The 25,614-nt window shown below is 39.4% G+C and overlaps 3 protein-coding genes across 14 annotated transcripts in view; all 3 read left to right on the forward strand.

Moving 5' to 3' along the window:
- Positions 1–2,707, forward strand: part of LOC131360314 (unconventional myosin-IXb) — a 55,926-nt gene extending 53,219 nt beyond the window's left edge. For 6 of the 12 annotated variants that reach the window (XM_058400614.1, XM_058400616.1, XM_058400618.1 and 3 more), the window contains one exon: positions 1,019–2,707. In XM_058400614.1, the coding sequence (XP_058256597.1) occupies positions 1,019–1,392 (374 nt within the window). In that variant the 3' untranslated portion in view covers positions 1,393–2,707. Of the gene's footprint in view, positions 1–53; positions 116–1,018 lie in introns of all 12 variants that reach the window. The other 6 variants (XR_009205874.1, XM_058400621.1, XM_058400620.1 and 3 more) reach the window with 6 other exon arrangements.
- Positions 2,708–4,930: 2,223 nt separating this feature from the next.
- Positions 4,931–11,946, forward strand: use1 (unconventional SNARE in the ER 1 homolog (S. cerevisiae)). The gene is made up of 8 exons (XM_058400218.1): positions 4,931–5,048; positions 6,106–6,155; positions 6,262–6,340; positions 6,423–6,575; positions 7,707–7,722; positions 7,840–7,867; positions 8,631–8,796; positions 9,390–11,946. Exons 1-8 carry the CDS (start codon positions 4,947–4,949, stop codon positions 9,570–9,572), a joined length of 777 nt encoding a protein of 258 aa, XP_058256201.1. The 5' UTR covers positions 4,931–4,946; the 3' UTR covers positions 9,573–11,946.
- A 6,042-nt stretch (positions 11,947–17,988) lies between these two features.
- insrb (insulin receptor b) overlaps positions 17,989–25,614 on the forward strand; it is a 61,799-nt gene continuing 54,173 nt past the window's right edge. Inside the window, exon 1 of the mRNA XM_058401693.1 lies at positions 17,989–19,131. Within this exon, the coding sequence (XP_058257676.1) occupies positions 19,053–19,131 (79 nt within the window). The 5' untranslated portion in view covers positions 17,989–19,052. The remainder of the gene's footprint in view (positions 19,132–25,614) is intronic.

The following is a 25,614-nucleotide window of genomic DNA, read 5'->3' on the forward strand; positions in this document are numbered from 1 at the left end:
ATTCTCTGGATTTTGTTTTGGTGTGACGAGTCACAGTGTCATTTATGGTGCAGGTGTGGAGAGGCCACTGCTGGTGCCATTAAAGAGAGTGGCAGTGCCGGCTGCTCTCTAGCAGGTTGTGATCAAACCGAATGCGCATGTGGGTGTGGGGTGTTTTGGACTGTGGTTCCGTTACGGATGCATGTATGTTATTAGGGGTTGGTTTTTGTACTGGCATGAGAGAGCATGGTACTGAGGTCTGTAAGTAAATTAACTTCAAATTGTGTATGATGGGGCTGTCCGTATATGTTTTTGTAGTTACGGCCACAGTTATATAAGAATTTCTTTACTGAAATCTTCAACATATCAACAATTACACACGTTTTTAATGCATCTATGTGCAGTGTCCACCCTGTGAATGAGCTTTTAAAATAGAAAGACATTATTAGAAACCTGTGACATGCAGCTGAACTACTGTTATAGCTGCTGCTATTGAAAAAGGATTAGCACCCTCTGACCAGTCAGGATCCAGAATCCAACAGGTTTGTGGTGTAAATGTTCACAGGAGTAGGGTGCCATTTTAGACTTGGCCTAATTCTCTGGAAAGCTTAAATTAAAAAACGATTTAGAACAAAAATGTGCAAGAAGCAAAAATGTGCAAGAAGCAAAAAAGTGCGAAGCGCAAATCTGACGCATTAATGTACAATCAAAGTTCATAGCATGGCCTCACCATGACACAATTTTTACCTTACGTAGTTTAGATGTAGTGCTGCAGTTAATGCTCAATCTGTCTGCCCCTGTCCTTTTGAATACTAAGTTTGTGTTTGCTACGATTCTTCTTATCTGCTGCTGTAGTCATTTCCTGAGCTTGGGGTTTTTGTATAAAAGGTGATCTGTAAGGTGCATGGGGTCTCTAGTAGGTTTCATGATAACTATATAAGTAGTTGCACGACTGCATAGTGTTTTTATTTTGTTGTATAGAGGTGGCAGGGGGTTTGCTTCTCCTACTTAAACCAGGCTATTATTTCCTTCTGTCCAGGTAGAATGACGGCCGTACTGCAAACCCCTAAACCTAAATCCTTTAGCTCATCCTCGTTACCCCTGTTGACATCAGCAAGTAAGAACTCCTGTCCCTCCTCTTCTGCATCCTCATCCTCCAGAAACCAGCTCCAGCGCCGGTATCCCATCATTCCCAGCACGTTGCGCCTGCCCCCAGGCGTCTTCACACTTGTACAGAGAAGGCCACGGCCTGGACGTCGCAAAGACAGCATCCAGTCACTCTTCATTGGCTCTGGGACGGAATTAGATGCCTTGGCCTCTTCATCTTCTTCCTCCTCTATCCCTCAGGACCTCCTAGTCTCCTCCAGGCGCTTCTCAGACCCTGACATTGCTCATATCCAAGATGGTGTTTGATTTATGCCTAACAGAATGGTTCAGCCAGGATGACTGAATCTGCTCACCAAGCACTTTTCCCCCCTCACTGTTATTAAAAGAGAATTTTTAATAGACTTTTTAAGTGCAGTTTTGTGGTGCAGCCTCATGGGTGCTATCCTGAACCTAAACTCTACTTTTTTTCTTTTTTTCTATTATTATTATTTTATGGTCAAAGAGCATGATGTTGCACCTTTCTACTTTTTTTTTTTTTTTTTTTTTTGGTTAAGTTTTTAATTGTGCCTTTGGTTTCTTATCAATGTATAAATTCATGTTTGTACTGTTTCTCCTGAGAAAAGTATGAGAGTAAGGACATTTTTTGGAAATGACCTCAGACTTTAAACACTTAAACATACAAACCACAGACTTTCACAACCCCTTTTCCCACCAGCACATTGCTGGTACAGATTCTGAGGACCAACAAATATTTTTAGGAAGTTTATAGCAATTACATTTTTTTAGCAGGTTTCTTCATTTATCTTTTGTTTGGTGTTTTACCACTCAGAGTTGAATTCTTAATAAAAAAATATACACAGCACAGAGAGATGGAGAGAGAAAGCAGGATGTTTGTCAAGTATGGATTACTAGCTATTTATTCTCAGTGTACAGTTGCACAGGTTTGTGTACTTCTTGGGTAAACAGTTAATCCTGATCCTAACTGGGTCACTGATTTTACGGTTGCAATATTAATTTTTACAATTGCTGCAATATGTAGTGGTTTTAATGGTATGTAAATAACTTCATTACCGTTTTTCTTGCCTCCATATCAATTCTTGCTGTATTGTTATGCTGGAAACGGTTCATCGTTAATCACCACTGCCCACGTTGGTGGAAAAGCTCTTTTTATGGACATCTCAATCACTTTTTAATGGATCATTTTTAATCATACAGAGGAGCAAAAACAGCATGAGCCACTTTCTCTCTGGTTGAAGAAACCCAGACGAAGCAACATTTCTGTACTCGCATCAGCTTTTCAGACAAGTAACCCTAACCTGGATCTTATAGTAATTACTAGGACGTTGTGCTCAAGTTCATTGGGAGTCTGAGAAGAAACTGTGTTGTGTTTACTAATGATGTCACGTATTTAACCTGCTGGTGTGTTTTGTGCCATGTGGAAGTGTAGTGAGTGAGAAAGAATGGATGATTACAGTTGAAAAGTCATGCTTGCTTTGTTTTTGTGTGTTTTGTGGTGGGGGGGGCATGTTTGTACCCCTAAGTGGCAAATTGTTTCTGTTCTGCATCTAAAGGACAGATTTAACGAATTATTTTCTTACAATACACTTTGTACTTGCCTGCAGATATGTCTGATTTTCATTCTTGAAAAGTTTTAGATTGGACCAGTGTCCTTGTTTTGGGGGGTTTTTTGTTTCTTTTTTGCAGGGTTGTCTCAGGATAAACGTGGACTGACAGGAGGAGGAGGAGGAGGTCTGATGCTCATCATGTGTATGGAATTTGCACCCGAGCACTAATGGAGTAGAAACAGTCAGGGTTTTAATGAGTTCCATGATGGAATCTGGGTCCTGGATGGAATTAGTGTGCAGCTTAGGAAAAAATTCCTAAAAACTCATTTTTATCAAACCTTTCAAGCTTTTATCAAAACTTTCAACATGACCTTATATAGAGTAATTACGTTGTCTGCAGTGGAATGAGTACACAGCTACTGAATTCACCTCATTTTGTTAAGTTTGCCTCATAGTAGAAATGATTCAATTAATTTTATTACTTCTATTAATTATAAAAAATGCCAAAAACATACTTTTTTTTTTAAAAGCAGAATTCTCTGAGAATTGCAGAAACTTCTGAACATCTCAAGAGTTAATTAAAATTTGGCCACAGTGCTGTTGAATTCAGGATTCTGACTGATTTATTTTAGTGTATATTAATGCCCTCTGTATAATACATTATTGATCTTGCAGTATGCCATATGCTCCCGAATAACCTAAGGCTAATAAACATAAGTTTGTAGATATTGTGAAGTTTTCAGCAAGGAGATGATTACTGAATAAGTATGGAAGGAGACTTTCAGTGTCAGATCTTTTGTACAGTCAGAGGTAAAGCTCAAACTTTTTACATTACAAGTTTGTGTGTTCTTCGGTTGAACGGGGGGGGGGAACGAGGTCGGTGAGGAAAACGAGTGTTTATAGCTGCTATGACATAAATGATGATGGAATCTAACTTGTTTTGTGGATGTTCTACGTATGATATGTAATAAATGAAAATACATCATTTTAATCATAAACTTTGGTATCATTGGCAAAATGCTATGGTATGAAAGTAAAAGGAATAAATTATTTCAGGATGATAGTAAATCAGTCATGACATTGATGATTGTTTCCCTGCAACAGCACAATATGGAATGTTTTATTTATGTGAAACAAAGAATCAACCGTAGGACATCCTTAAGAAGGCAGCTTTCTTCTACTTTTGCTTCCAAAACAGCCCTGACCCATCGAGGCATGGACTCCATTAAATGGATTGGACTTATTTGTCCAGCACATTCCACAGATGCTGGATTGGATTGAGATCTGGGGAATTTGGAGGCCATGTCAACACCTCAAACTCGTGCTCATCAAACCATTTTTGCCTTTTGGCACGGCGCATTATCCTGATGAAAGAGGCCACAGCCATCAGAGAATACCGTTTCCATGAAAGGGTGTACATGGTCTGTAAAAATGCTTAGGTAGGTGGTATGTGTCAAAGTAACATCCACATGGTGGGCAGGACCCAAGATTTCCCAGCAGAACATTACCCAAAGCATGACACTGACACTACTGGCTTGCCTTCTTCCCATAGTGCATCCCGGTGCCATGTGTTCCCCTGGTAAGTGAGGCACATGCACCCGGCCATCCACGTGATGTAAAAGAAAACATGATTCATCAGACCACGACACCTTCTTCCATTGCTCCATGGTCCAGTTCTGAAGCTCACATGCCCATTGTTGGAGCTTTTGGCGGTACACAGGGATCAGCATGGGCACCCTGACTGGTCTGTGGTTATGGAGCCCCATACACAACAAACTGTGATGCACTGTGTATTCTGACACCTTTCTATCAGAACCAGCATTAACTTCTTCAGCAATTTAAGCAACAGTAGCTCGTCAGTTAGATTGGATCACACGGGCCAGCCTTCACTCCCCCAATGAGTGTGTGCAATCATGATTTAGAAAATGAATCTAGTCAACAGATTAAGAGCTCCAACATCATTTTTTAAGTACTGTATTAAAATACAAATATAATTAAACCCATATCAGGGTTTTAAACGTGACAAGGATGATCTGTTAGCAAACCTCTTTTTTACAATATTAAGTATTCTTTACAAAGCATAAAAAGTGTGAAATCTTATTGATTTAGTGGTTCACATTTTAGATGCAACAGACATCCATTTACAAAAAGTAACAAATTGCAGAAATGTAATCTATAAAGATGAATGACAACGTCCTAGGAATGAACGGTTTTCTTGTTCATTTCCTAACACCCCCCCAGGGGCGCGTCAATACTGTGTCATATTCCTGCGACTTCCTGTTTTCTCATCGCAATATGGCTGCGTCCAGGCTAGAAATCAATTTCATCAGGTTATTATCGCGCTGTGAAGCTATTGCTTCCGAAAAAAGAGGAGAGACGGAATGGAGGCTGGAGAAGGTACTTTAAAATAAAATGATCTGCTGTAAAAGTGTGTAGTTGTCGCTGTGTTTTAGCGTTATTTAGAGTTTATTTGCGTTCTCCAGTGTTTGCAGCCGGTCTGAGAGCCACGTCGTCCAGCAGGAGGATAAACACACAGCGTATTACATGTTATACTGCAGATATTTATATCTGCTCTGAACGTTTAAGCTTCTCATTCATTGTTCCAAGTCTGTACAAACCAGGCTAAGACAAAAATAATAATAATTTCAACGACTGTATATTTATTGTTTGAGTAATTCCATCTAGATTACTCCTTATTGGAGCAGCAGACACATCAACAAATCACTGAAATGTTCTATATAAATATCTACAATAATCATTTGTCTCAGATTAATTTGGCTAATCTAACTCGCCTAGAAATAATTTCCTTCTTGTATGTTTGAAGGAAGGGTAATAATGGTTAATAAACGATTATTATTAGACGTTAGAGGGTTAATCCCAATAGTGCACTAGGTAGGGTAGTGCCCTTAGTGATGGAGTGTAGATCTTTAGTCTGCTTTCCGCGCTCTGTTAAGGTTATTAGTCGTCACGCTGCATAAAATCTTGACTCTATAAAGAGCTGTACAATATGATGTGCTCACCATGTCACATTAAAACATCTAGGTCCTGTAATGCACAGGTTCCCGAACCCCTGTTCTGTAGATTTGACTGTTTTTCTTTGCTTCCACACACATTCACTTCACCTGAGGAAAGGCTTTCAATGTATTTAGCTGATAAATGGCGGTGTTGGGAGCTGAGAAAGCTGTAAACTGAGCTGGGAACCTGTGATCTAATGTTAGACGGATGATTACTGCAGTTTAGTTTGCTAGCAGTTCCTGAGAGGAAGTGCTGCCTGATATCTTCCATTCTGTCCATTATCATTATCATTATCATCTTTCTGTCCATTCCAGATATTTTTTTCAGCTCTGCATGAATGAGTTTCATTTGTCAGCCTCCAGTGCTCATGCGCACTGGCTGGTAGCTGTGATGTCTGTATGGTGGTTGATTAAATCACAATATTTTCCTGTTGTTCAAGTATGTTGGTGCCTTGGAGGACATGCTGGTGGCGTTGAGAAAGAGTCCAGGGTATGACCACGCACACAACTTTCTCACACACAAGTGAATAATTCTGAGCTATATATAAAATATATCCATGTGTAAATCTGTAATGCACTGTACTTATCCTTTCCAGTAAACCTACTGCTGAGATCCTGACAGACTATACACGTAAAGTTGACTTCCTCAAAGGTCTTATAGAGGCTGAGAAGCTGGTCAGTGTGACATCTCATATCTAAATTTCACTCTCATGCGAGAACTGATATACTGAATTTCACTCCTGTTGTTTTTGTGTAGCCGTCACCTTCAGAGAAAGCTTTAGCTAACCAGCTCCTGGCGCCAGGTCGCACGCCCACCATCTCCAGCGAGAGGATGTCGGCCACCAAGACAGTACACATGCAAAGTAAAGCACGCTGCACAGGGGAGATGCGCTCTGAGCTCTTTGGCACTGTAAGCTACTTATTCTAATCTACAGTGCCGTGCATAAATATTCTCTCCACCACAGCACAGCCCCAACCACCCATTAGGACTTTTCCACATTTTGTAGCATTAAAATTTGGAACTGAAATGGGATTTCATGTTAGGAATCTACTCAGGTGAAGCATGGGTAGAGATTCATGGGACAGAATAATGGATTTAATGTCACTCTGCAGGGCAATCAAGGTTTGAGGATATACACTATATTGCCAAAGGTTTTGGGATGTTTGCCTTCAACTCTCCTGGGAAGGCTTTCCACAAGGTTTAGGAGTGTGTTTATGGAAATTTTTGACCATTCTTCTAGAAGCACATTTGTGAGGTCAGATACTGATGTTGGACGAGAAGGTCTGGCTCACAGTCTCCGCTCTAATTCATCCCAAAGGTGTTCTATCAGGTTGAGGTCAGGACTCTGTGCAGTGTCTTGGTATGCTGAAGCATTAAGAGTTCCTTTCACTGGAACTAAGGGGCCAAGCCCAACCCCTGGAAAACAAAACCTGAATTCAATGATTTGGAGGGGTGTCCCAAAACTTTTGGCAATATAGTGCATTTTAAACCGTTTATCTTAAATTCTGATTGGAATCTTTTGTAGAATTGTTACGCAGGCTTGTTTTGATAGCTGCTTGGTCTCCATGATGCACTTTTTTTGGCATGTTCTCTGTTGCAGTCTGGGTTCTTCTAGTATCAGGTGTTTATGTATATTAAGATCATGTGACATTTTAATTGCATGCACGTCGACTCCACTGTACAGTATTTCAGATGCAAACTGCTTGCCAGCATTAATTTAGAGATTTCACAGTAACAGGGAGTGAATACTTACACGATCACAGATGTTATGACTCGCCATCCAGCATTTTGGGTTACTTAAGCTGGACTGACAGACATATGGATGAATTAATGATTTAAAATATTGATGTATTTGAATCTATTGATGACCTATAATCCAGGTTAAGTCCATTTCACTTGCAGTTACAAATGGTGAAAAAAGATCACAGGAGTGAATATTTATGCACAGCACTGTAAAAGTCTCTTAATATAGAAAGCTTTACTGTACTTTACATTAATCTGTGGTGAAAACTCTTTATTGTCCTTTTGTTACTTTTCCAGGCTGCTTCAAGTGCAGGTATGTTTCATTCTGATATTTCAGTCACACTGAATCTGATTGGCAGAGAGAGAGAGAGAGAGAGACTAAGACTGAGACTGACTCACTGTGCTTGAATTTATTGTCACTTTTTATCAGGTTCTGAGACAGAGCTGAGACATAGGAGGTGAGACATCATCTCTATTCATTCTCCATCTATCTATATGTCTGACTGTCTCTCTGTCTGTCTGTCCATCTATCTGCCACTCTCTCTGTTTTTCTCCTCTCTTCCTCTCTCTCACTACCTCCCTCCTTCTCTCTTTCTCTTTCTCTCTCTCTCTCTCTCTCTCTCTTTCTATCTCTCTTTCTCTATCTATCTGCCACTCAGTCCCCCCTTTATTATTTGCAAAAGATGTGCTTGATGTCACGCTGTGCTCCTCTTAATTCTCCAGTAAGGTTAAAACAAGCACACGATTTCTGTAGCTTGAACTCTGTATTATATGTGGAAGTGGTGGCTCAGATGTTAAAACACTGGGCTACTGATCAGAAGGTTGTGGGTTCAAATCCCAGGAACACTAAGATGACACTGCTGGGGCTTTGAGCAAGGACTGCTTAGTTGTATAAATTGCCCTGGATAAGGGACTCTGCTAAGTGCTGTAAATGTAAAAATATGGCTTGCAGTATTCATTACTGAAATGAAAAATGTAGCGCTTTACATTTACAGCATCTGCCAGATGTTCTTATCCAGAGTGGCTTACAGAAGTGCTTTTGAAGTCTCTGGATACTGAGTCACTAGACCACAGACCATCAGTTATTTTGTTGGTTACTTTGTTACACCTTTTATTTCAGGATTACTAAAATGAAATAAAAAAATGTATAAATATAAACATTAAAATGTTAAGTCCAAACTAATTAAAGATCTATCCATGTCTTGTGTCAATGTCACCCAGCCGCAGTGTCCCAGCAGACGAGTGTGAGAGTGCGGCTGAGCTGGACGCCGTACTGCAGCACCACCACAGTCTGCAGGAGAAACTGGCTGAGGACATGCTGAGCCTCGCACGGAACCTGAAGAACAACACACTCGCTGCGCAGAACATCATCAAACAGGACAATCAGGTCTCACATACTTACACACTTAGGAGTGGGTTTTTACTCAAACATCTAACGTTATTGGCACAACGTGCGATGTTTGGCTTTGACCACCAGGGGGCAGTGGTATGTTGCAGGACGAGCTGTGTCCCAAAATATTATACTAAGACAGTGTTAAGATTGGGTTTAAAGTGACACACAAGCAGCATGTGGCCGTAGCATCACTGTATTTTCGATATGTTGGTATTGGCACGTGATCTGCGTTTTATTCTATATTTAAAAACATTAAATGCACATTTTGAGTAAATTGCCCACACAGTACACTGAAGAATGTCATGTAGCCTGTAATAATGCTATTAGATCATAAACAGCATCCTAAAAGTTGCAAAAGGAGTCTGTATTAACATTTTAAAAATAATCAAATCAAAGTGAGAACTTTATCATCATCTGGTTCATTTGCGTTTAGTTCAGTCTTTAAACCGTTCGGCTTGTTTTGTGTGGATTTCTCACACTGTCAGTTTGTAGAGTACAGAGCTTTCTGTAACAGAGCTCCATATGACTATGAAAAGAGCTTGGTCTTGCTAAGCAGGCTTCAACTACATTGTTTGCATTTGTTCCAGACTCTGAGTCAGTCCATGCGGCAGGCAGATATGAACTTCGAGAAGCTGAAGACTGAATCGGAGCGACTGGAGCAGCATGCGAAGAAATCCGTCAACTGGCTGCTCTGGCTGATGCTCATATTAGTCTCTTTCACCTTCATCAGTATGATCCTGTTCATACGCATCTTCCCAAGACTGAGGTGATGCGGCCTGACTCCAACAGAGGGTTAAACACACACATATGTTTTGTGGGCCTGTGTTTTGCTTATGCAAACCCCACTGAAGGCCTGGGAGTGACTTGTAAGGATCCTGCGCTGTTTGCAACAGCAAATATGGCCAGTGTTCCTGCATTAACACTAATCCCAGTTCTTTATATCTGCTTCATTAACTCATGTATAATCTATAAAAATCTTCATAATCCTCCTTAGCTGCAGTCTTCCAGTCTAGAAGCCATTGAGGGATCGACACACGAGTGCTGACATTCTCGGGAATAAAGATTTTAGTGTGTTTGTCGATTGTAGATTACCAGGTCTGTCTTTGTTGGGACAGATGGACATGGACATGTATTTGGGCAATGAGCAGACAGACCTCACTGACTCCATCACCTCCAAATTCCCTTAGCTCTGTGATATGGCACCTGCACAGGCATCCCAGTGTTAAATTAATAAAAAGAAAATGGACCCTGAACCTTTGTTAATGTCTATTACAGAAGTGTGTGCAGGACTTTTTTTGTTTTCTTTCCAAAACAATTTTATTTTTGCATCTATTCTTGACCATTTCTAGCAAAAGGTTCTGTTTCCCAAAATGGAAACAATCTAGTCGGTTTATATAAACCACTACACACCTGACTGGGACAAAGCACTTCCTCCAGATGTGTTAAATGTGTCAGCTGTTTAAAGAAGTACCAGGAGCTTCATGTTTGATTGTATAGAACTAACCCTGCCTTCACAGTACCAAGCAACAGAAATACACAACACAGAGTCTAGATTTCAGCAACATGTTAATCAGTTTACTCAGTTCTCTGCACGGTAGGAACGATATTGTACACTGACAAAAATCCAAACAGTTACCTTGAAGGATTCCTCAGAGCAGGTGGACCCACATTTCTTCAGTTCCCATCTCACAACCTCACTGGCTATTTACAATTAATCCTCACAAATGCCATAAGTAATGCATATAACCATGGTTTCATCTAATCCTGTCATATACAATCTCTGATTAAATACATATAGAGACGTTACAAAGAAAAATAAAGCTTGGAAGGAAGTAGCAGAGATTGTTGGAGCGTCTGGTGTAAGGCTTCGCTAATCTAATCAGAGAATTATGAGAGTACAAGGCCGAGGACGTAACATGAAAGAAGAACTCATAATGCGTCGTTTCATTTGTATTCATTTGTTGCTGTAGAAGGTAGAAGTAGTTACTTCCATTTATTAACTTATTTATTTAAAAAAATGCTAGATAGGCCACAGCCATTAAAAGTAAATTCATCAAATTGTTGCATGCTAGTTCTGTTCATACAGCCTTTTTACTGGGTCCTGCAGGATTTCAGTCCAGATGCACAGCTCAGTTGCAGTGACTCAAATCTGAATGCATCTCATTCACTGACTCATGAAGAACAGCAAAGATTAAAAACAAGAGTCGTTAAAGATGGGTTTATGTTTTTAAATCCATCAATAAGTTTATCTGGACTTGAGTATTGTCTTCATGGATGATCTGCTTTTAATAATTTTAATAATTTGCTCGTTAGTGTGGCTCCTTTAGGTTTAAACTGACTTGCTGTGAAAGCACTGTGTCCTAATCTAAAGGTCAGCTCTGGGCTTTGAGGTCCAGCAGGCTTGTTGGTACTCGCCTGAGCCTCAGAGCCGCATTCTGAGGCGCAGCAGGAAGCTCTTCTGATTTCTGATCCTCTTTCATACACTTGACTTTGTGAAGCTCAACAAAACTTTCTGAAAGAGAAACATGCCTGATTTGTGCAGTTTCTCGAATAAAGGAAAAAATCTGATCCGGCATTGAGCCTGAAGCTGCATGCAGCCGTCCTGAGGAAAATGCATCAAAGTCAGGGGTCTTTATTTTTTTTTCAAACTCAAATCCATAATCACCTAGCATTTTCTTTCCAAGAAATTGAACTGCAAATTAGAAAAAGAATAACATATTAAAGCATACATCTGCAATAGCATTTCCCTCATGCATAATGGAAACCACCATTCAAATTCAGCTCAAGTAAAAAAAAAAAGTTTCCTTCGTCAAGTCCCGCCCACAGCGTTTGACTGACAGCTCTCTACCTTGTTGACAGGAAACGCAAATGAGATTATGTAAAGGCGAGAGATTGCAACATTCACAGGAAGGATTGCAATTACATTTTCAGCATTGCAAAATCACACCGGTTAAGACCTGTGACATAAAATGTGCAGAAAAGTGAAATGCAAATATTCTGCAGCTGAATTTGAATTCTTTCTCAAATACTGCGCTAAAGGAAATCCAGTTGCAAATGCATGTTCCATTTCAGAAACGCTGCAGTATTCAGTATCTGTGTGTGTAAAAACGGCTTAAAAAGTTTGATTTGAATTGGATAAATGAATAAATGGGTAATAAGCCTGAAGACTGCCGTTCTTCTTGTGTCTTTCTGGTGTTGGTTTATAAGCAAAACTGTTTGTCATTAATCAGTGTGCTGCCACGAGAGTTTCTTGACCCCCTGTTGCTCTGTATTGTTGTGCAGCCTGATCGGTTCAGAGCAGGTCAGGGTTTTAATTTCTCCCACACTGACTCTCTCGCCTCTGAAAGCTCTCAGCAGGGCAGCGGAGGCTGAAAACACCAGCAGGTGCAGCTCTGTTCCAGGAAACGGCTCGGGAACACAACTGATTAAGATACGCAGAGGGCAAAGAAAAAAACACAATAGGCGCCGAACACCGCGGGCCACATCAGGGCCGCTGCGCTTCTCGTGTTTTTTTGCGTCAGACGGAGTAGATAACACTTTCACACAGTAACTGTTTTGAACCTTTTCACTGGTTTAGTTGATGGGGGGGGGGGGGGGTGAACGATGTTATTAATTATGGTTGACAGTTTGGAGTTCTCACAACCTGAGACTGAACCTGATACACAGTGATAATGCTGTCTGGAGCTGAACAGAGCTTAATGGCCTCCAAGGTCAGGTTTACCTCCAGTCACATCCATATCCTTGAGATTCCTGTGAATGGAATGCTGAAGGTCGAAAAATAACTTTTGACAAATAATGTCAAATACTCCAGACTTCTTGCAGGAACAAGGTTTTGCTGTTTTTTCCACTCTGTACACAAGCAATTTGTAAGGAATAAAACATTTGAAAACAATAAGCAAAAAACAGGGTGATGGGATGAAATCAAGTTACTGCTCCCGTCCTGAAATGCTTACTGTCTGCTACAAAGCTCTGACACTGGAGACTCCTTCCATAAATGTTAAATAAACACATTTCTCCTTCTCCTTATTTTCCTTCGACTATGTAGAGGCTCTGCCACACACGTCCCTTTGCTATAGAAACCATAACATGTTAGTGCTAGTTCAAGTATTTCAGGAAGAGGTAGGTGACTCAGCTGTTTGGATATCTAGAGGACATTTATTCCACCACCAAGGTGTCAGAACAGAGAAGAGTCGTGATACGTGACTTCTTTGTACTCTTTCTTGTATTAAACCTGTCATTACTGTTACTGCAGGAACTACTGTCAGAGCTGCTGATATAGAAAATTAATCCACACCTCCAGACAGCATTAGATTTGTGAATGCAGCAGAGCCGTGCTAATGATGTCATGTAATGATTATGTATAGTGCAGCTTTTCAATCAAGCACCTGATTCTATCTATTTTAAAAACCTGTTTACTAACCTGCACTCAACACCAGAAATTGCACACTCCTGGTGTGTGATAACATTGCTATACTGCCCACCTGATTCAGTGACTAAAATCCCCGTTGCTATGAAGCGGTTAATCCCAGATAATGAGGTTCAAGCAAAGAGCAATGAACTTTCAAAGAGCAAGAGTAATTTACTATGACCTTACCTACAGTGTGAATGCATTAATACCCTTTTAGAACATTTTTAACCTGGAATAACCGCATGCTATTAATTGTGTATGCACAGGAATTACAACATGAGCTGGCTGTGTAATCCCTGCTTTGTAAACACATCATCAAGCAGAGGGATGGATTTTATCCACATAACAGAAACAAATGTAAACACTTTAAATACATTGTTAAAGCTATACACAGGTAAAATCATACATCTTAAAGTCATCTACTGTAGGTCATCTAATTTAAGTGGAAGTGACTTGAGAGCTCCAGAACATATAAGTATGTGATCCGAACCTAGCTTTGGAGATCAACGCTACGTCTAAATGACTGCATACGTCTAAATGACTCCTGTGAGTTGATCAGTTTCAGGTGATTTCCACATGACTGGAGATCCATACATGTCCCAGTGTGATTAGATCATCAAACAGTTACTTTGACCCCACAGGCTGACATACAGGACTGTACCTTTAGTTCTACTTTAACTCATATCAAACTTTTAATAAAATGAAGCCAGAAAATACACTATATTGGCAAAAGTTTTGGGACACCCCTCCAAATCACTGAATTCAGGTGTTGTTTTTCAGGGGTTGGGCTTGTCCACTTAGTTCCAGTGAAAGGAACTCTTAATGCTTCAGCATACCAAGACATTTTGGACAACTTCATGCTCCCAACTTTGTGGGAACGGTTTAGGGATGACCCCTTCCTGTTCCAACTTGACTGCACACCAGTGGACAAAGCAAGGACCATAAAGACATGGATGAGCGAGTTTGGTGTGGAGGAACTTGACTGGCCTGCAGAGAGTCCTGACCTCAACCTGATAGAACACCTTTGGGATGAATTAAAGTGGAGACTGTGAGACAGGCCTTCTTGTCTAACATCATTGCCTGACCTCACAAATGCGCTTCTAGAGGAATGGTCAAAAATTCCCATAAACACACTCCTAAACCTTGTGGAAAGCCTCCCCAGTAGAGTTTAAGTTGTTATAGCTGCAAAGGGCGGGGCAACTCCATATTACATTCATGTTCATGTAAAGGCAGACGCCCCAAAACTGCAGTGCAATTCTTATATAATGTGGTGCAAACTGTACATCCATTTTACAAATGAAATAATGAAATAATAATAATTTAAAAAATGCAGTCAAGACAATAGTGATAAGTCGATCATTGTAATGATGTATACAATATAAATAAGTATGTGAATACTGTTTATATAGATATAAATGTTATTGCACAACAGTTGAACATAGGGATTGCATATAATGAGGGGTAAATGTAAACATAAAATAATAAAAAATAATATAGAATATAAAGTGCAGCAGAATGTACTTACTGAATATATGTGAATAGACACATACTGAGGTATATAGTGCAAATGAATACGTTTTGTGCAGAGAAAAATGCTGGATCAGATTCTTACGATCCTTCAGTTTATGTGTATGTGTGTGTACACATAAATGCTCTCCTTCTAATGTGTTATCATTTCTATAGAGATGATATGGTTCCTATAGACTGGTAATGGAAGGGTCCATGTTTTGGCACTATGTAAAGTGTCAGTGCTTTGTAACAGTCAGCAACCTCCAGGACAGAATTTACACCTTGCATTTTATTTGTAACATGACAAACTGTGTATTTTTTTGTCCTATTAACATTAAGAGAGAGAAAATGAGAGGAAGTTAAACATAAATGTCTATAAATGGATAAAAGCAAGTTCATTAATAAGTAAAGAACTGATGGCATGAAGCCTTTGTCATCACCACACATACATTACAGCATAGTGGAATTCTTTTCTTCACATATCCCAGCTGAGGAAGCTGGGGTCAGAGTACAGGGGCAGCTATGATAGATGGAGCAGAGAGGGTTAAGGGCCTTGCTCAATTGGCCAACAGTGGAGTTTGGTGGCACTGGGGCTTGAACCCTGATCCTCTGATCCCACAGCCTTAACCACTTGAGCCACCAGTGCCCCAAGTAATTGTAACTGTTGGCTTATCTGTGCATTATAAGAGGCACAAAAACTCTTGTGGACGTGTATTTACTTATAATTGCTGAATACTAAAAATAAAATTGTTTGTTTTTTTTGCTATGGATTTTAAACATGTGTGGTAGTTTTTCAGACTCAGTGCTCAGAGCATAACCATGTTTTGCTTTGGAAATCTCACATTTCCCTAGATGACAGCGATATTCGTTATAACACACTGATGCAAAAGAATCAAACCAAGGAATCTAGCAAGTTTGCTGAAGATACGCAATACAGATTACAGAAAGCAGTACACAAACCTGCCACTCAGCTAGTCATGTTGGAAACTTTCCAAAAATGATAAAGCATCAGTCTCGAGTATCAGCCAGTGCTAGAGTCTGATGTGAAATCTACATTTGCAGATGAGTTTATAAATAAATAATCATGTTTTCAACCTGGACACAAGGTAGAGGAAACCCACTGTACACAGTATGTTCTTTTTTGTTTTAGTTATAAGATTTTTCCCATTTTAAAATTCTTTCATCAATGTACACTCCATCTGTTACTCCATCTATTTACAGCATACCTCTGTATATATTATAATTTATTACTTTATGTTAAGCCGTCAGTGTTTTATGCTTAAATATGCTCTTAAAAATTACTTCTGGCTCCTGAGAAGTACAACAGAAAAGCATTTGCCCTTTCATTGGAAACTTGCAAATTTGAATCCTGCTTTCTGTGGCAAAGAGTCTAGAGATTGTTTGCTCTCTCTCTCTCTCTCTCTCTCTCTCACCAATAACTATCACCTTTGGTTTTGGGTCAACCAGTCATTGATCCCTGTTGTTCCCAACAACCAATCACTGATCACCATCTTTCCCAATGACCAATCATTATTCATTGTTTTCACTGACCAATAGCATTCACGCTATAAGTAGATGTGTTTTCCACACACCTCTACACTCAACTGTGTGTTAGTACAGTAATAAATAATGTGAGATCACAAGTGTGTGTGTGTGTGTGTATACTCTTTAACAGTTCTTTGGTTCGACTGACCTTTAATCTGTTTGTTTTCTTTTAGTAACTGTGTTGTGTGTGTGTGTGTGTGTGTGTGTGTGTGTGTGTGTGTGTGTGTGTGTGTGCACACTGTGCAAAGTATCAGAATGTATAAGGTGTGGTCATTAGTCACCTGTAACACTGGCCCTTTCATCTGTGAAACATTGCCAAGATAAAGAATATGTACACAGATACTAGTTCATGCTGGGACATTTAACCACATTACACCTGCTGACTTTTAAAGGAACAGTTTAACCAAAAGTCTTCCTGTTGCCCCAAATTCAGCCAGAACTTTCTATAATTTTGCACAGGACCTGAGTAAAAGCATCTTATACCTCAAAATATATATGGCTTATCATTTATACATCAAGTTATTAAACATCAGGAAGTCTGAGTTAAAATAGACCTACATATTACTACTTATTAGACCTACATCTCATCTGAATCCCTTCTGATTCCTTCCTGAGACATTAAGCAATGCCGCCCAACTGAGTCTGACCCCAAAATATGTGCTGCTGAGGAAGAAAAGAATTTAATACTGCACTTTTTTCACTTTGTGACGTCCATACAGAATCAGAAAGCTTTCCCTACTTGTTAGCAACGAGGACAAACAAACAGCAAAAAATGTCTCGTGTGATTTTGTATTCTTGTGTGTAGTTTATCTCTTGCTGAGCTACAGAGAGATGTAGCATCATCATCACAGACTTCATGCAATGATGCTTGTGCACTTTGCCCACTGGTTTAATTTGCACATAAAAATATTTGACCTAAAGTCCTCAGAGTCTGTAAAATTCTGGCTCTGATTAGACAGAAGATTCGTTTTCGTTTCGTTTCGTTTCTTTTCTCTTTCTCTTCAGAAGATTTTTGCTAATTCATTTTTCTACAGCAGTGCAGCTGCAAATCACAGCTTTATATTAATACTCTTGTACTAATAAGTTGTTGTTTCTATAGTAACAGCTGGTTCACAGGGACATGTACAGCTAAACCTGCACAGAAATGGATTAAAGATATGTGCAGCAGTTGACATGGTGAGGTTTTCTGTAAAGAGAAATGTGTTTATATTTAACATTTATTAAAAGAGTGTCCAGGGTCAGCGCTTTGTAACGGTCAGAAATAAAGTTGTAACTGTAATGAGAGGAAGAAAAGAGACTGGTGAGGAAACAGCTGTTTATAGCTGCTAGAGGAACAGAAACTTTTACCATGGACAATGCACAAAATTACTAATAACTAATAATAATGTGAACTAGTTCTTTAATTAAGAAAAAATGCTTTTTACCAAATTGCTATGGTAAAAGAGGAATGAAACACTTCATGCTGTTCTAGAAAAATAATCAACTAAACTGGAATTTTGTTTAAATGTTTTTATTCATTTGCTACCATTACACTGGAGATTAGATCGTGATATTTCTCATCCTTGACAAATCGTCAGTAATGGAAGCCAGAAATAAAAGAAAAAAAAATGCTTAATATAGTTTTTCTTTACTTTTGGCAGCAGCGTTAACGGCAGCGGATCAAAATCCCGATCCACGCGCTGGCGATTCGGAATCCGCGTTTTGGCGCGTGCCGCGGATCGACCCGAGCTGACTTGTTTACTGCTGGAGGGACACACGGAGAGAGACAGGAGTCCATATGAGACACAACGACCAATTTTACCCACTTTTTTGTCTACTTTCCACTTTATTGGCGCGGCTATTTCAGATGTATTTAACGGGAAAGAGGTCCGTTTGTCGGCGTGGTTTGATTCTGGGTGTCGGGAGGCTTTAAGACTCTCATTAATGACGGCGAGGCGCTCACACGTCCAAGACAAACCGCACCATTTTGGCTCGGAAAAACACAAAATAGACGCTTTCCCAACGCTGGATTGAATGTGACTCGTTTTGAAACGGAGGATCTCCCGTGTGTGAGAGTGTTTCAGGGGAAAACGTGTGTGCATTTTAGCCCCTATCTGGAGAATTAACAGCGAACTTGTGGTTAAGGAGGAAAACAGAGCAGCGCGTGAAACTAGACGAACTGTGGATTAATGCCCATTTATCCTGGAACATATTGAAGTTGGCTCAATAATAACTCACTGGGATATCTACATAACAGGAAAAAACTGTCTAAATCTGTATTAAAAAACCCCAAACTTGTGTGAGATCTATAAGCTCGGCGTGTTTTTGACCAATACTGGAGAGAGTAACTGGAATTTCACGGAGGAACCTGCAGGCCTAATAAACACATGTCAGATTTCTCTCGGCTCAAACCATCTGGATTTTTTTTTTTTTTTATTATTTCTGTTTTGAAGAGGATGTCCACATAACCCGCTACAATGAAGAATTGCGTCCATTTGCTTTTTTGCAAGAATAAAAGATCACATTGTTTAATTGCAGTCCGCTGTATAGTGCAGAAGTAGGACGCGGGATAAATTGAGGTAGAGGAGCTGAGATCAGACTGAAGCACCACGTTGGGCTTGTGGTCCGTGTTTGGGCCGCTTTGCCTCAACTTTTCCCAACTTTCCACTGGACTTATTTGACTGTTATTTAATTGTTATTTCTCTTTTGATAATCGGTCATTTGTTGAAAAGCTTTAAAGGCACTACAAACAGGATTTAAGGATTTTTTTTCTCCCTGCAAAGTAAAAAGAAACCCGTTTGAAGGCACAATGCGACCCAACTCGTCACTGGTTGTTTTCCTCACTTTTCTCAGCCTTCTGTGGCATTCTGGATCTTTGCATGCAGAAAGTGAGTATAAAATATTCATTTCTCAATCAATGGGCTTTGATATGGCGTAATATCTGTGGGCAAGTCGATGTAAAGGAGTTTGTTTATAGCACAAGGCGGAGGATTAACGTGAACGGAGTGCCAGTGTTTTGGTGCGCTTGCAGCATTGTGTACATTTGGTTGGGGGTACAGTTTTACTGCGTCTTTTTCCGTCTTTCATCAAGAATTTAACTGCTTGTTCGTTCCTTCCCGACACATAAACGCGTTGACTTTGACCTAATCTGGTTTTTCCACACGAGCTCGAGTCCCCCCCCCTGCTCTTTAACGTGTCCCTGAGGCCTGGCTGATCCTACAGCCTGAAGGCCAGATTAGCTCTCCTCCTCGATGGACTCGGCTAGTCGGAACCGGAAGTAGTGGCTGGCCTCTTCCGCCTAGAATTCCAGACGATACAACAATGCCGTATATCTACCTTGCGTCTGCCATGCTTTTTAAAAAACACTATTTATTTGCTAGCGAATCACAGCTACATGATAAAAATAAACGGCGAGGGAAACGCACAACAATGTCGCAGCTTCGTCCCAAAGCACACAATTCCTTACTAAACAGTGTGCATGCGACCATGGGTTACAACAGGTTACCATAGTTACTGCACTATTTTGATGTAGTGTTTAGTAAACTAGGATGCTGTTTAAAATGACAATAGATATTCACGCAAATTACAGTATAAAGTTCACGCAGTGTCGATATACACTTTAATACCAACTCACAAATAATTTATTCCGAATCCTTTCATTATTATTTTTTTTAATTATTTTTTAATTATTCCATTTTTATTTTTCAGTCGAATAAATTTATCAAATACTACGACGCCTGCTACATTTACAAGCATTTCGCCCTCTACATGCACTGTTAATGTAATTGTTGTTAAAAACAATAGACTTGTTAAAATTAGTGATGCTAAATTTATTCTGTATAGTGTGCTTACAATAAAGGCTATTTTAAGGGGCGTGGCGTGTGGGCGGAGCTTGTTAACCATTACAATCGTCAAAAAACTAAATCGTAAAAACGAAAAATATTTAATGAACCTCTCCATTTTCAGTTCTAACATTAGCAAGCTTAGTGATTGTTTTTAATCCTTAAAGTGATTAGAAGATACATTTCTAAAATGTCACGGTTTCAAAACAAAAAAAAACTTAAAAACTATACTAAAGATTTTAACCGTTCCCTTGAAATCTTGAGTAGTTTTGACTTTTCATCTGTAAGATAATGCAAATCAGTGTGCAATAATGTTTAATATTTAAAACTGGTTATTTGTCATTTTACTATATGTAAATATGACGAGCTTTAAGGATGATATATGTGGTCTTTAACATAATAAAGCATTTAGATTAATTTAGAAAAGGTTGGTATGGTAGTGCAGTGTACACAGCTCCCAACTCCAGAGTCCCGGGTTTGAGCCTGAGCTCGGGTTACTCAGTATATGGAGTTTTCCATGTTCTCCGTATTGGTTTCTTCTGGGTTCTCCGGTTTCCTTCCATCTCCCAAGAACATGGCGGTGAGTGTCATGTTTGCGAATGAATTGCATCTGCAGATGTGTGTATGTGGTGCTCTCCAGGATGTACTTCTGTACTCCTCTGTTTTACTATATACTCATGCTGTACATGTTGCTTTTTCATTTTAAATAACTGTCAGGAAGAGTTTCTTTAAAAAGGAAAAAAACTTATTTGAAATTGCGTACCAGAATCATATAGTTAATAGTAGCCACTTATTTTCTTAGCAGTTAATAATAAATGATTTACAGTTAATACAAGAGAGCCTTTATCTATGGGCTTAAAGGCTTTACCCTCCAAGTGCACCTGCCTTTATTAAAGAACTCATTTAACGGCTTAACATGATCCAAGAACAAGCAGTTAATGATGTATAATTTTGTTTACTGTAATAAAACCTATAACTGGCAGTGCGTACAGTCCCCCCTCAGAGAGAGTTAGATTCTCAAATCTTTTGTTTTTACTCTACACTGAGATCCAGAGATGATTATAAGACAATAGATCAGAATGTCAGCTTCGTTTCATGATATTTACATCTAGCTGTGTCATCAACAACAACTAAGAACATCGTACCCTTTGTTTGAACCCATTCATTTTTCAAGTGATTGTAAATATTGGAACATGTGACTGACAGGTGGTTCTTGTTGCCCAGGTGTGTCCAGTTTGATTGATAGCTCTGAATGTCTGCGCTTGGTTTAAGCCCTTGGCTTCTCTTGTGTGCATTTGTTGTTAGAAAGGATAAACCAACATGAAGACACGAGAACTGTCTGCTGGAGGAAGGAAGGCGTTATGACGCTGATAAAAGAAGGAAAATCACTGAGAGCCATTGCTCAGGCTTATTTGTGTGTATGTTTGTGCATGTATATGTGTGTGTATATATATATATATATATATATATAACATACATACATACATACAGTGAGGGAAAAAATTATTTGATCCCCTGCTGATTTTGTACGTTTGCCCACTGACGAAATGATCAGTCTGTAATTTTAATGGTAGGTTTATTTGAACAGTGAGAGACAGAATAACAACAAAAAATCCAGAAAAACGTATTGATTTACATTTTAATGAGTGAAATAAGTATTTGATCCCCTATCAGTCAGAAAGATTTCTGGCTCCCAGGTGTCTTTTATACAGGTAAGGAGCTGAGATTACAGGAGGAGCACTCTCGGGGAGTGCTCTTAATCTCAGCTGGTTAACTGTATGAAAGACACCTGTCCACAGAAGGAAGCAATCAATCAGATTCCAAACTCTCCATCATGGCCAAGACCAAAGAGCTGTCCATGGATGTCAGGGACAAGATTGTAGACCTACACAAGGCTGGAATGAGCTACAAGACCATCGCCAAGCAGCTTGGTGAGAAGGTGACAACAGTTGGTGCGATTATTCCCAAATGGAAGAAACACAAAAGGACTGTCAATCTTCCTCGGTCTGGGGCTCCATGCAAGATCTCACCTCATGGAGTTTCAATGATCATGAGAACGGAGAGGAATCAGCCCAGAATTACACTGGAGGATTTTGTCAATGATCTCAAGGCAGCTGGGACCATAGTCACCAAGAAAACAATTGGTAACACACTACGCCAATGAAAGACTGAAATCCAGTAGCACCCGCAAGGTCCCCCTGCTAAAGAAAGCACAAGTACAGGCCCGTCTGAAGTTTGCCAGTGAACATCTGAATGATTCAGAGGAGAACTGGGTGAAAGTGTTGGGGTCAAATGAGACCAAAATCCAGCTCTTTGGGATCAACTCAACTCACTGTGTTTGGAGGAGGAGGAATGCTGCCTATGACCCCAAGTACACCATCCCCAGGTGATGGGACAACTACACCTCATCAAAGGGACGATGGATGGGGCCATGTACCATTAAATCTTGGATGAGAACCTCCTTCCCTCAGCCAGGGCATTGAAAAGGGATAGATATTCCAGCCTGACAATGACCCAAAACACACGGCCAAGGCAACAAAGGAGTAGTTCAGAAAGAAGCACATTAAGGTCCTGTAGTGGCCTAGCCAGTCTCCAGACCTTAATCCCATAGAAAATCTGTGGAGGGAGCTGAAGGGTCAGCCACAAAACCTTAATGACTTGGAGAGGATCTGCAAAGAGGAGTGGGCCCAAATTCCTTGAGATGTGAGATGTGTGCAAACCTGGTGGCCAACTACAAGAAATGTCTGACGTCTGTGATTGCCAACAAAGGTTTGCCACCAAGTACTAAGTCATGTTTTGCAAAGAGGTCAAATACTTATTTCACTCAATAAAATGCAAATCAATGTAGAACTTTTTTGAGTTTTGAGTTTTGAATGTGTTTTTCTGGATTTTTTGTTGTTGTTATTCTGTCTCTCACTGTTCAAATACACCTACCATTAAAATTACAGACTGATCATTTCTTTGTCAGTGGGTAAACATACAAAATCAGCAGGGGATCAAATCATTTTTTCCCTCACTGTGTGTGTGTGTGTATGTGTGTGTGTGTGTGTGTGTGTGTATATATATATATATATATATATATATATATGACAGAGATAGCTTTCAGTATCATATCATGTATTAAATGTATATGTACTAAAGTGGTGCTAGAGGTTTTTAGTTGGACAAAAGATTCAGTGTGTCCTTTATCTCCGTCTGCTCCTGCCGTTGCTGTCTCGTGTTCGTGCTCCTCTGGTGCTGTGCTCTTTGGAAAGGTATTTCTCCCAGAGTGCATTGCATGTGGAATGTCTTTGAAGTGGCCCACCCTGTAGGTTCCCTCACTGCTGAAGTGGGGGCTGCAAGTGGAGTTTCTGTTTGGCTCCTTCTCCTGACCTTTTTTTTTCTCCTTCCAGGTCACAGGGCTGGGCATGTGCTGTTTAGTATGTGTTAAGGCTGCGTTTTTAGGTTGTTGATTGCAACCTTTTTGTTTTTGAACATTAAGTACAAAACAGCAGAAACTAATCTGTTTTGCAAAACAGTGTGCACTTTGGAAACCCATTTTCCCAAGGTAGAAAAGGGTAAAAAAAAACGTTTTTTTTTGCAGCAGTTATCTTGAAATTCTGACTTATTATCCCCAAGCCCATTATCTCTCAAAATTTGGACTTGTCATCTCAAATTTCTGACTTACCCTGAAATTCTTAATTTTTTTTAAATAAAATTATTAATTAATAATTAATTGTTTAAATAATTTTAATAATAATAAATTATTATTATTAAATTTATATATATATATATATATATATATATATCATATCTAATTATGTAATTATTCAGATTCTGACCCATTATATCAAGATGACGCCCTAAAGTCTGAATTGTATGAAAACTCTGACTTCTCTTAAACTGTGGACTAATCTCATTTAAAGTAATAAGATAAAAATGTAAAATTAAAGACAAAGAATTAGCTTTGTTCTTAAAGCTTTTCTTTTTTTTCTTTTCTACCTGGTGGAAGTTGGAATCCATAGATTGTAGACAGCCAAATGTTAAAGCATTTAAAGAAAAACAAGTGTTGTTTTGCCTTTAAGTAATTTATTATGAAGACTTAATGTTAGTACCTGTTTGCCAGTTTGTGTGCTCTATACTGTCCATTATTGTCTAAAAAAGATTTAGACTGCTCAAAAGTTTGGAATCACTCAAAAATTGTATTGTTTTCCAAGGAAACACACATGAATTTAGTCTGAAAGCAAATAAGTATAAAATTTTGAAATAAAAATCTAGCAAAAGAACAGGACATGCTGACATGTCAGAGTTAGAAATAATGATTTTGATGGAAATGTTGAATGTTTTCTTCAAACTAATTTATCAAGATAATCTGATGAGATTTCACCCCATGCTTCCCGCATCTCCCATCTCCCACAAGATGGATTGGCTGATGGAGTCTTCCTCTGTAGCTGAAATCAAGCTGAAATTGATTGCAAGTGATCCCAAACTTTTGAGCGGTAGTGTGTAGAGAGATAGATAGATATAGATCAAGAGAGAGAATACAGCTGAATTCCCTAACTAAGTGTAATCATTATAAACAAAGACATGACAATTATATAAACTTGACATCAATGGGAATAAAAGACATTAGGTGGTTAGGATCAGCCCTTTCTTTCTTCTTTCTGTTTCACAAGAAGCTTAAATAATCCATCATGTATCTGAAGCTTAAAAACGTGTCGTGTAACTGTTACAACACGCATAACAACTTTTTAATGCCACAATCCTAACAACTTTCCCAGAGTGAGAGTTGAGAGTAGCTTTATTATGCAGTCTTACAGGGCTACTGTTTATTTTGTTCTTTCTTTCTCTACATTCATTCGTTTTACGATCTTGTTTGTCGGGCTGCACTCGTTTAAAGTGCACTCCAAAGTGCACTTGTTCCATTTTTTTTTCATTAGAGCTGAACAACCGAAGGTGGCTTTTGGACCCTGAAATGAAGGCTGTGCATCATTCACATATCACTCAGCCAGTGTGTGCATGTTTTCACGTGTATATCTGCATGAAAGGTACATGTATATCTCATGCACACACATTAATACAGAAAAATGTGATCTCAGTGACTTTAACCAGGGCGTGGTTGTTGGTGCTAGATGGTGTGAGAATTTCAGAAACTGGTTTTCTGGGACTTTGATACACAACAGTCTTTAGAGTCTATACAGAATGGTGCAAAAAAAAAACTAAAAATAGTGAGTGAGTGATAGTTCTGTGTGTGTTTACACAGAATAAGAGGTCAGGGGAAATGGTCAGATTAGTTTGAGCTGCCAGGAAGGATATAGAGTCTCATAATCACTCTTACCAATTGTGGTGAGCAGAAAAGCATCTCAGCATGCACAGAACATCAGACCTTGGGGTGGATGTGCTCCAACAGCAGAAGACCACACTGGGTTGCACTCCTTTAGGCTAAGAACATGGATCACCTGGGGAAAAAAATCACGTGGTCTTTTTTTTCCCTGTCCAGTTTGGTTATTTGATTATCTTTGCTGTAACAGCATGGATATGCAGGTGTAA

The sequence above is a fragment of the Hemibagrus wyckioides genome, linkage group LG10 (genome assembly GCF_019097595.1).
Source record: "Hemibagrus wyckioides isolate EC202008001 linkage group LG10, SWU_Hwy_1.0, whole genome shotgun sequence".
NCBI classification, from domain to species: domain Eukaryota; kingdom Metazoa; phylum Chordata; class Actinopteri; order Siluriformes; family Bagridae; genus Hemibagrus; species Hemibagrus wyckioides.